Source organism: Notechis scutatus, chromosome 2 (assembly GCF_049901735.1).
Source record: "Notechis scutatus isolate UNSWTSFEM ecotype Mainland chromosome 2, rNotScu1.2, whole genome shotgun sequence".
Lineage (NCBI taxonomy): Eukaryota > Metazoa > Chordata > Lepidosauria > Squamata > Elapidae > Notechis > Notechis scutatus.
Genome location: NC_142010.1, coordinates 66690224 through 66702503, shown reverse-complemented (window position 1 = coordinate 66702503; position 12280 = coordinate 66690224). Strand labels below are relative to the sequence as shown.

The 12280-nt window shown below is 44.1% G+C and overlaps 1 protein-coding gene across 1 annotated transcript in view; it reads left to right on the top strand.

Annotated features, from left to right (window-relative positions):
• Positions 1-6921: 6921 nt before the first annotated feature.
• The window catches only part of IFRD2 (interferon related developmental regulator 2), a 28362-nt gene continuing 23003 nt past the window's right edge, over positions 6922-12280 (top strand). The window contains exon 1 of the mRNA XM_026673290.2: positions 6922-7104. Within this exon, the coding sequence (XP_026529075.1) occupies positions 7059-7104 (46 nt within the window). The 5' untranslated portion in view covers positions 6922-7058. The remainder of the gene's footprint in view (positions 7105-12280) is intronic.

Below are 12280 nucleotides of genomic sequence, written 5' to 3'. Positions count from 1 at the left end.
CTGGTTAATGTGTTGGGTGTAGCAACATTCTCTTCCCTCTGGTCATTGCCTTCATTGCTTTTTCTTTTCTTTTTTTTAAAAAAAGATAAATACATCAATGGAATGTGAGTAGCTTTTTGTTGCTTTTGTTTAGAAGTTGGTCCAGTGGAGCTACGAAACAGGCCTGCTTCATTTATATACCGTGTATATGTATATAAAAATTGTGCCTGAGACAAAAATGTCTTTCATTTTACTGGAAGCTTAAAAGAGGCTGGACTGACATTCAGTTTGCAAAGGTGAATTAGCATAGCTATGTTCACCTAATCAAATCACTGGTGTACTTCTACCTAAAGCTTAAACACAAATGTTAATTTATTTATTTTATTTATTTATTTGATTTGCCAATTGTTTACAAGATAATAAGTATAAGTGTATACATAGTTGTGAATACATGAAATGGGTACATATAAGAAAAATAAAAGAATAAGAGAAACAATAGGACAGGGACGGTAGTCACATTGGTGCGCTTATGCACGCCCCCTACAGACCTCTTAGGAAAGGGGTGAGGTCAAACAGTTTTTATAGTGTGCCAATTCTTGGGTAGATTAATTTAAGCAAAGCAGAGAATGAACTAATGATTGAGCACCACTGATATCATGATCTTTCTTAGCTCTGGGTTCATCAACCGCCAGATGCCAGCAAAAAAATAAAGGATGCTTTCCATCTTCATTGCCAGACACCTTTCCAGCCCCAGTGACCTTAATGATTATATGCATTTGATTCACTAATGTTCTCTAATGAGATACTTAGTGATTCCCTCTCATAACTGGCCTGCAATCATAAACCATTTTATTAAACAAGATAGTCCTTGTTTAGCAACTGCAATTAGGAATAGCAACTTGAAGCAGTCACTAAGTGAACCATTACAATTTTACAATTTCACATCAGCTTTCCTTCATTTTACAGACCTGCAAAGATAATAAATGGAAAGACTGTCATATAATTATATTTTCATCACTGTCCTGTGAACAGTTGCTAACTGACTCAGTCACTAAACAAGGACTACATATCTCTTATTTATATAGAAGGATTGTGAGAGAGACAAATATGCTTGAGGCTGGATCGTTTTGCTGCACGCAAGGTTATTTTATTATTTTAGTAAAAAAAATTCTTAAAAAATAAAATTAAGTAAGACAGAAAGCTTGGCTAAGCATATCAAATCTGGGCTACAAAAAAGTGGGACAACTAGGAGATTGCAGCTGTAGAAAGTTAGCACCCACCCCACTCCTAGAAGAATGAAGTATCTTGAGAAATATTAGAAAGGCAAAATATTATATTTCCCTTGATGAGAAATGGAGAAACACGCTCTTGGAAAGCAGCTCCCACCTTCCTTAATAGCCCACAGCAGATGTCAGCACTTAAGAGATAAAGAGATAGGTAGCTCTATTCATAGGCAAAAATTCCCTGCAGCAAGGTCTGAGCAAAGGTAGGATTAGCGCTCAGCCATAATAGGAGTTGCCCAACACCCTTTCAGAACACAAGCTCCTTTATTGCATCATCTCAGTTACACCACACCCTCCAAACGTCAACCAAACCTGGGAGCTCAGACAACCTACAGAGCCAGCTATGATCCCTACAACAGCCAATAGAATACATGTTCTTGCACTGGAACAGGAAGCTTATGTTCAAAGCCCAAGAGAAGGTATAAATGCCCCTCACTCTCAACTCCATGTGGTCAGCTGCCCAGAACCATATGCTTGGTGGTTCTGCTTCACCATTAAACAATCTTTCCAATCAGTCTCCAGTGTCTTTCTCCTGGCTTGGAACTGAACCAGATGGACATTTCTTCCAACACAGCAAAGACTGGAGTATTCTGTACTTTTTTGTTGCCAATATGCGGTGTGGGATTAAGCCGGTTCACACATGTTCGGGAGAACCAGTAATTAACTTTCTGAGTAGTTTAGCGAACTGACTATTGGAAGAAATCTCCTTCCAACAGCATTTTGTTTTGCCCACTTTATGGTGTTAATCTTGTCAGGAAGGCAGGAAGGAGGCATTCTGATGTGCTTCTGTGTGTTGTTTCTAGCCTAATCCTGTTTATCTTTATTGCTCTGCTTAAGTGTTTTCAGAAACTGCCTCTGCTGTTAAGCCTTGTTCTGTTGTAACAGCTTAATGGTTCTTGGCAGTATGCCCAGACTTTCCATAGCAGCTTCTCTGGAGTTTTTTCCCCTTTGCTGGTACTTTTATTCTTGACTTTCTTAAAGGGGAAGGGTTGTTTTAAGCTTTTTACACTGCATTAGTGGTTCCTGGTACTGTCCTTTTGGGGTGTACTTCCAACATGGCTGAATCCCCTCCCAGTCACTTCTTGCCTGTCCTCAATTAAGGGTGGGAGGTGGTGATCATGGGCCTCTTTCTTCCCTAGATGAGTAATCTTCTCTAAATGGAGCTATCTGGCTAGTCTTTGGCTCCTTTTGTTACCAAAAAAAAAGGACTTCAGGAGATTTTTCCCCCATCCCACTGAGGGGAAAGCGATGAGATAATCTTTTTGGACCACCGCTTCCTGTCTGTTCGAGTTAAGCAGTGGCTGAGAGGCAAGATGCAAGCTTGGCACTCTGTCTGATGTTTTTACTGCCTTTCTGGAGGCATGTGATCTTTCCTTAAATCTGGATGGTTTCCTTTGGATATTGTGGGAAGTACACCCCAAAAGAATAGTGCCAGGAACCATTAAAACAGTGCAAAAAGACTTAAAACAGCCCTTCCCCCTTTAAGAAATTCAAATCCCAAAGCAAAAGCACCAGCTGAAAGGAAAACTCAGAGCAGCCAAAAGCCATGAACAAAACTGATCACAAAAACACTTAAGTAGAGCAATAAAGCAGGATCAGGCTAAAAATAACTCACTGAGGCACACCAGAACACCTTTTTCCTGCCTCTCTGACAGGATTAACCCTTAGGATAAAAAAAAAGATCCAGGACCAGAATTAACCCATTAAAGCAGGAAAAACAAAACCCAGGGCAATCACCTCAACTAGAGGCACATCAAAACCCATCAAACAGCAGGAGCTTCAAAGGAAAATTAAGTATAAAAAGGTATAGGCTTGCCATCCCAATCTGCTAGCTAGCAAGAAATGCCTGTGTTGAGTCACTACATCCTCTTGTCTTCCTGAGGATTCCACTTTCTGGCAGCTTGCTTCAGTGTCCATTTCTTCTCAACACCGGTGACTGCTTCCCAGCTGGGGAACAAACCAGGAGATTTCTTCCAACAATATCTCGTGAGGTGAGTGAGATCGGCTGGTATCTTTAAGTGGTGCAAATGGATCTAAGGATTGCTTCTCCTGGATGGGAAAGGGTGCTTTGTCAGTTCACTGAGCACAGGAGTCTCTTGCCTACAGAGATTCTTCAGTCATCCAGGTCATGGTTGTCCCAAAAGTGGTTTTTTCAAGAGGCAACTGGATTTTCTTGGTTTCCAGAAAGTCCAGTTGCTTCTTGGAAAAGAAGCATTGCTTTGGAGTGGGCAAGGCATGATTGTTCACTGATAGTAAGATTTTTTAAAAAGGAGGTAGGGGTGTGGATCCTCCCTCCAATTCGTTTTAGTTTTCTCTCACGATAATAAGGCTCAATAACATGGCACCAGGCTTGAAGTTTATTTAGATATCTGTCTGTGGCATGTACTAATTTTATTGTGATCCTGACAACCTTGGGAGGGCAGAGACTTGAATTTGGGTCCTCTATATACTTTGTTAATTTGTCTCTTTAGCTCAACATTTTGTAGCCCAAGTGTGCCCACCCACTTTCTGGAGAGCTTAATGAATAGAATACTTTATTGACCAAGTATGATGGGACACACAAGGAATTTGTCTTGGTGCAAATGTTTTCAGTGTACATAAAGGAAAAGATACATTCGTCAAGAGTCGAGAATCATAAGGTACGACACTTAATGATAGTCATAGGATACAATAAACAATCAAATTATACTAGGAAACAGTCAATATAAATCGTAAGGATACAAGCGACAAAGTTACAAGTCGGAGGGGATAGGTGATAAGGAGTGATGAAAAGGTTAATAGTAATAGTAGTGTAATAGTAATAGTAAATGACCTCTCTGCTACAAGGTTTCACTTTATGAGCAAGAGTTGGCTGCCGATAGTTGCATTTTAACTATTTTAATTCACCAAGATGCTCTGGCACCCTGCCTGATTTGTAACTCCAGGTTGCAGGTATTGCTGATGAAAAGGAAGGTATTCGGATGGAATGGTTTAGATTTCCATGATGGCTGCGACTGTCGTTGATCTTCAGTGTGTATTCCCCCATTTCTAATCTAATGATTGGTATTTAGGGCAGCTTTTTGCAAAGTAGCTTTTCGTATTTTTATACAGGTAACCCTTGACTTACAACAGTTCATTTAATGACCATTCAAAGTTACAATGGCACTGAAAAAAGTGACCATTTTTTTTACACTTGCGACCGTTGCAGCATTCCCACAACCACGTGACCAAAATTCAGATGGTTGACAACTGTCTCACATTTATGATGGTTGTAGTGTCCCAGGGTCATGTGATCCCCCTTTGCAACCTTCTGACAAGCAAAGTCAACGGGGAAGGCCAGATTCAACAGCCATGTTACTAACTTAACAACTGCAATGATTCATTAAACAAATGTGGCAACAAGTCATGAAATGGGGCAAAATTCACTTAACACATTTCTCACTTAGCAACATAAATTTTGGGCTCAATTGTGGTCATAGGTCTGGGCAAGGCGGGGCATGACAAGGAGTGGCTGGGAGGGGAGGGGGATGAGGCTGAGTAAAGCGAGGCACCCTTCAACGTGAGTGACTGTTGAGTTTGGCCACAGTGGTGGGATTCAATTTATTTTACTACCGGTTCTGTGGGTGTGGCTTAATGCAGGGGTCCCCAACCACCGGTCCGTGGAACAACTCCTACCGGGCCGCGGCTTGCTGGGCGCCGCCATCTTTTTTTCATGAAAAAGTGCTTCCTGTGAGCTTTTCCGGTAGAAAGCCATTTCTACCGAAAAGCTCATCAAAAGATGGCGCCGCCATCTTTTGATGAAGCGTTTTCCGGTGAGGTCACCGGAAGCACTTTTTCATCAAAAAGATGGCGGCCAGCTGATGCCGGTACCAGTGAGGTCACCGGCCTTTTCATCAAGAGCTGATGCCAGCTACCGGGCCGCGGCGTCAGAAAGGTTGGGGATCACTGGCTTAATGGGCATGGCAGAGGAAGGATACTGTAAAAACTCCAGTCAGAAGTGGTATTTGCCAGTTTTCCGAACTACTCAAAATGTCCGCTACCGGTTCTCCAGAACTGGTCAGAACCTGCTGAATACCACCTCTGGTTGGCCATGCCCATCCAGTCACCCAGCCACGCCTTTAGGGCAGGGAACCGGTTGTTAAATGATTTGAATCATACCACTGCCAATATGGTCTGGATTCTGGCAGGTTGGCTATAGTCGCCCCAATGCAACATTGTGTGGAAAGTATTTTATTTTCGTAATCAATCATAATCATAAGAGATCCTTTATCCAAATGAAACACCTAGGTCAGTAATGAAATGGGAAAATGGGAAAAAAGATTGTACAGAGTGATTATGTGGAGAATGGACCAAGATTAAGGACAAAGCTGGTAACCAAATTTGGCTAAACAAGGGTAATTTTCAAATTGTAATTGACTTGAGAATCCAACTGCGGAGACTCTGGCATAAACCAGTGCAGGTGGTTCCAGCGGTACTCGGCACACTGGGTGCTGTGCCTAAAGATCTAGGCAAGCACTTAAAAAGAACTGGTGCTGACAAGATCACCATTGGTCAGCTGCCAAAGGCCACCTTACTGGGATCTGCTCGCATAATCCGCCAATACATCACGCAGTCCTAAACGCTTGGGAAGTGTTTGACTAGTGATTTGTGATACGAAACCCAGCATAGTTATCTCTGTGTACACTGTTGTTTTTTGTGTAAATAATAATAATAATAATAATAATGTACAATAAGCAATCAAACCTTTAAAAAAACCTTAAAAGATGTATTTTCTTGAAATGACAAACTGCCATTGAATATACGAAAGTTTCTTCAAGTTTAAACTGAAATAAGATGAGATGAAACTCAATCTCCCAAGAAAAAATATCAGCCACGTTGAACTTAGCACGAAAGCAATGGAACATACCATTCCGACTCCGGGTGACTTATTTTGAATGGGCTGGTCCTGAAGCGATGCCTCGCCCGAAGGAAAAGAGAATGGTCATGCGTAGGCACGGAGAGCAGGACGTGGGAGGAGGATCCCATCTCTCGCGCCCAGATCAGTTGCAGTCCGCCCGGTGGGTGGTTTTCCTGCTTAAAACTCAAGGAGGCTGCGGCTGCGGCTGCGTGATGATTTTGTCCCACAAGTCTAAATGGCGCAAAAGGCATCAAAATGTTGTCGCGGTTCGCGTTCCATTTATTCAAAATTAACAACACAGAGTACTGTTTGCTTAATTGTTTTTTTCCGGCCAAATATATTTTAATAATTTTCAATAATATTTCCTTAAGCCTTTTCCCCGCTCTCTAGCTGGGGGATGCAGGTCGCCTCTGCGGAATACCCCATTTCTCCAGCGGAGGGCACCAGAGGTAACTCGCGGGGGTCCTTAGCACGCGGCACCGAAGTCCGCATATTCCCTTAAGGGCCAGCGAACCTTCTGCTGTGGCCTTCCGGGAGTCGTAGTTCTTTGCCTCCCACGCTTACGTTACTAGCGTGCCTTAATCCCCGAGACTCTGGTTTTCCAGCAGGTTCCTGAAAGGGAGGCGCGCGAAGCATCACGGGGCTGGTAGTTCACCCCTCCTTTGTCACAAAGCGCCTTAGCTGGGCAAGCCTGGCTCGCCAGGACTCCAGCTCCCAGAGGGAACGGCGGCGGCGCCAGCGCCAGCGGCACCGGCACTCGCTTGGCGGGGGAAGAGAGCGAGTGATCAATCACGGAAAGGAAAATGGTGGTGGAGAGAACGGCGTGGCTCCCCTGTGAGGCAGCGACCGTACCCGTCGATTCACAACGAAGAGGCGCCGCCCGGTCAGAAACCATATCCTGATAACCGCTCGATTTAGCCATGCCCCGATCACGCCGGGGAGAAGGATCCCGCCGAGGCGGGCGAGGTAAGGCGAGGGCGACAGCGAGCGGCGTTGGGTGACCGACCGCCTTGGAGTGGAAGCCCGGCGGGGAGCTCCCTTCCCTCCTCGGAGGAAGAGGGCGAGCCGTAATGGCCGTGTGTGCCCGCCGGCTCGGCTCCGGTGTGGCCTCAGAGGACCTCTATAGCAGCTGCCACAGCGGCAAGCCAGGCTGGAATACCGCGCGTGTCAAGAGGGACCGGCGCGCCCGGAAAGCGGGTCTTTTTCTCGGCTCTTCCAGGCGCCCGGGTGGAGAAACGTGGGTGGAAAGTCTGACGTGGCGTGGGATTTCGTGGGGGGAAGGAGTCTAAACGTGGTGGTAAATTTAGAAGGCAAAAAAATAAATTGGAAATGGCATGCGTGGATGTCCATCGCCTGCCCGGTACTTTCACCTGAAATGCTGCTCTCCCCCAAACTCGAGCAAATGCCTTTTAAATGAAAGAAGGAAAAAAATCTCATTTTTTTTGTTTTCTACTTCTGGATCCTGATTGAATATCTCCCCCCCCAAAAAAAAAAAAATCCCTTGGGTTTCTCTTTTCATGCTTCTTAGGAGAGACTAAATGGTTTCCAGAATTTAAGCCCCCGTAGAGACCCTTGTTTGGGGGAAATAAATTGTGTTTCTACTTGGTTGAATACACAATTGGTTTGTATGCATTAAAATGTGTGTTATACGGTGGGCTATGCGGGCCACGTGGGCTGAGTGAAAATGCCTCCTCTAACATCTGGAAGCAAGGAAAAGAAGGGTGGCTTCTCTGCCACTGGGCTCTGACACAAAACTAGCTCTGGATAGTATGACTGACAGACAGCCTAAAAAGTCTATTGGTGTTTTTAAGCTGTGTGAAATAAAGCAGGTTTGATAGAATAAGAGAAATATTTTTCACAGGATCTGTGGCCATTGCATAGTTGCCTATGTACCAAATCTTGTGCTGTTCATGTGCCCATCTAATTTTGCCTTTCTACCAGCAAAAAACAATGCTGGAACTTGTAGTTACAACTGCTGATAGTATCTATATAACCTAGTTGAATCTGCTGTGGGTTGCTGGGAACAAATAACTTTCAGCGTTAGCTTTTCATCTCACTGATTTATCATTTTGTTTTGTCCTTTGATTTTTTGTAAGGGAGAAAGTAGCCACATCCATAGTTGTCAAGAACTAATGCTTGTATTCTTGTTGTATAAAGAGGATTACATTGGGACATGCTGACTTCATAGTTAAATATTTAACACTTAATTCTCTGTGGCCTAGATGCCTTGGAGAAAGCAATATTTGCCAACTCTGTACTGTTCTGTTTCTGCTGTGGTCATCAAATGCTTATTTGGTGACCATTGTATTATCTCAAGCAGTTTCTGTGCATTGCTGTATACAAAATTGAACAACTCATGTGATCATTCACAAGTACAAACAGCTTTTGTGCACAGAAACCCAGAGTGAGAATATGAGTGATGAAACTTTCACCATGGGGTGAAAAATGAGTGGCTTCGCACATTGCATTAAACCATAATACTCTTTGGTTTTGATTTAGTGTCACTTATGAATACAACCATGGCTTGTTCTAAAAAAATGTAGTTAAACTATAGTTTACTCTAAAATGAAAGGCCTTTGAATCAAATGGAAGGGAAATACAGATAGTCTATGACTTTCAACCACATTTGAGCCCAACATTTCTGTTGCTAAGACAGTTGTGAATTTTGCTCCATTTTATACCTTTCTGGTATAAAATGCTTAGTGAATCACTGCAGTTTTAAAGTTAATTACACAGTTAAGTGAATCTTACTTCCCTGTTGACTTTGCTTGTCAGAGGGTTGCAAAAGATGATCACAGGATCTCAGGACACTGCAACCATCAAAAATACATACCAGTTGCCAACCTTGGAATTTTGATCATATGACTGTGGGCATGCTGCAAGGGTCATAAGTGTGATAAATGGTCATAAGTCACTTTTGGAAAAAGTGCTGTTATAACTTCAAATGGTTACTGAAGGAATGGTTTTACGTTGAGCTCTACATGTATCATGGTAGAAGACATGATGGTAACCTTCCTATTATTCCTATGTAACCTAATTGATTACATCTCATTCATCCTTGCTTCCCTTTTTTATGAAAGTAATATTACTTGGTTTAGTCCACTGGCTGGATTCATCTAACAAACTATGCTAGATGTGACTAGCTAGATTATAAATTTTTTTTAATAAATGCAGCCACTGTGATTGGCTTATTTTTCAGTGTGGTTAATTTGGTGAACTGATTCAGCTGACTATGGATTATTCTATAATCAAACAGAATAAGGATCTTATATTGAATTAAAGAATTGTCATAGACATTCGAGACTAGCATGTGTTGTAATTCAGCAGGTCAGTTTTACCTTGCAGAAGGCCAGATTCTTGCCTAAGAGGTCTCTCATTATAGAAAAGTGACATTTTCCAGACTGCAGTTTTTCTGAGGAAATAAAAGCAGTGACACTTATCATGTGCGTCTTTTCATCGTGCTAATTCAAAAAAAAAGAAAGAAAGAAATATGGCATGCTGATTGATCTACCATAGAAATGTCACAAAATCCTCCTGTAATGCATGAAAGTAAACATGATGTAATTGGCTAAACTCCATGAATCGAGCTGGTTCCAACGCCACCCAGCTGCTGGTGCCCCTAACACTTAGCAGCATGAGTTGTCATGGAATTCTCCAGCTAGACAACTGTATACTGTCTGGTCGGTCTCCACTCTATTTAGTATTATTTTGTAATGTCCTTCATTGCTGAGTGGTCTTCATGGACGCGTTCTGCAGTTAGAAGAAGTGCAGAAGACATGCAGTCTTTGGTCCCAGCAGCCCCAGGAGAAAAAAGAAGAGCCATCTACAACATTCATTGCAATGACTGCATACCAACAAGCAATAAGAAGACACAATATTTCACAACATATGGATAGACTTTTAATCATAGTTTCAGTTGGGAAACTGTGATCGTCCTAGACCATGCCAAGTCTAAAAATGTTAGGGAATTTCTAGAATCCTGGCACTCTGACAAATTAACCATCAATAGACACAAACAATAGCTATATACTATGCAAAAGAGACAATCAACAAGACAAGAAGGGAACAAAAAAACCAAAACACCTCCCCACCAGCAATCAGCACTCAGATCAGGGGTCTGCGACCTTAAACACTCAAACAGCCATTTGGACCCCATTTCCCACAGAAAAAAAGAAGCCAGGAGCTACAAAATCTGGGTGGGCATGGCCAACTCAATGTCACTCACTCCCACCCAGTCACATGACCCCCTTCTAGCCACACCTACCCAGTCACAAAGCCCTTCTCTGTGTGTCTATGTCTCTCTATATCTCTATGTATCTCTCTATGTCTCTCTCTCCCTCTCTCCCCCCTTTCTCTCTGTATCTCTCTTCCCCCTCTGTATCTCTCTGTGTCTCTCTCTCTCCATCTCTCTCTCTCTCTCTCTCTGTGTGTGACTGTGTCTCAAAGCCGAGGCTGGGCGAAGACAGCAAGCTCTCCTTGGGACTCTGCTACTCCTTTTATTTCTTCTTTTTGGAAATCTGGGCTGGCTGACGAACAAGTGCCAGCCGCGGTGGAGGTTTCCCTTCGGCCAACCCTCCTCCTCTCACGACCCCCTGACCAGCCGTGGCGGAGCTGGGAGGGTGTGCACACACGGGGAGACCCTCAAGCGAGCAGTCAGGCTCTGCCAAAGCACAACAAGGGTGTTCACGGGGTGGGTGGGCGCTCGCTCGCTTAAGGAGGGTCTCCCCAGCACGTGCGCACCCTCCCAGCCCTGTCGCAGCGAGCCAGGGGCTCACAAGAGGAAGAGGAGGGTTGCCCAAAGAGAAGCCTCTGCCGTGGCTGGTGCTCATTCCTCAGCCAGCCTGGATTTCCAAAAATAAAAAATAAATAAAAAAGGAGTAGCAAAGAGCCCCAAGGAGAGCTTCCTGGCTTGGCCCAGCCACAGTTTTCTGAGAGAGAGAGAAGAGATGGGGGTGGGGGGGGAACTGGCTGACAGGTGAGCATCTTTGTGAGAGTGTTCCAGATTTCTCTGAGCCTGACCCCCAGGGTGCACGTGGGAGGTTTGTCAGGGCCAGATCCCTTTTCCCGCTGCCATGGCTGGGCGCTGTAGGCTCGGCCGCCTTTCCATCATTCCCTCCTGCCAGATCCCATTCCCACCCTGCCAGCTCTCATATTAGTGAGGCCAGCATCAGTCACGGCTGGGTTAGGCCAGTGTCTCAGAGTGGAGAGCAGGTTGTGCATCTCCCTAAGTGACCAAGGCACACCCAGCACCAACAAGGGCCAGAAGAAGCTCCAGCAAGAGTGAGGCACCGGAGAATCAGCCCCGGCCACTTCTCCATCTCCCACCGCCGCCCTTACCTTTTCTGGCCAGGCAAGGGAGGGGAGGACAAGGGGTGGGGCCAGCCAGTGATGGGACAGGGAGCCGTAGCAGAGGGCCCAAAGAGCTGCATGCTGCTCTGGAACCGCAGGTTGCCGACACCCAACCCAGATGAACATAGATTAACTCCAAGAGTTAAGGCCAACGATCAAGTAAACACTCTAATCAAGGAACTGCCAGCAAGGAACAGTAAATAGCCCAGTCAAAGAACCACCAAGACTACCTCCACCAACATTGACAAAGCAAGCCACCAAACTGAGAGCAAACCCCACTCCTTACTAACACCGATGATGTTACCTAGTTTGAGTAATGAAATGTCTCCAAGAAAACAACCAACTCAGAGAGCACCAAGGACCCCTTATGTCAACCCTGAGCTACAAATGTTTTCCTTTATTGGTGGAACATCTTTTGAAAGACTGAGCTTTCAATTAGCTGGTTTATTATTTTATAAAACTAAAAACACCAGAGACCAAAATAATCACAGTTCTCCATGCTGTAGTAGAAACTAGTAATAGCTCCTAATATTCATTGGGTATATGGATGCTCTTGAGGACTTGGTTTAATACACAACAGATAGGCTGCAAACCTATAACTAAGCACATTTAATCAATCGGTTTCCCTTGTATTTTTAGGCACAATTCAAAATTATCAATGCTTGTGCCAAGGATGCTGTTCCCTTCAAACCTGTCAATTCCTTAAAATCACGTGGGACCAATCTCTTTAGGTTTGCACACTTGGTGGAATCAGGTGCATGAGGACTTCTTCTCTGATGGAATCCTAACTGGA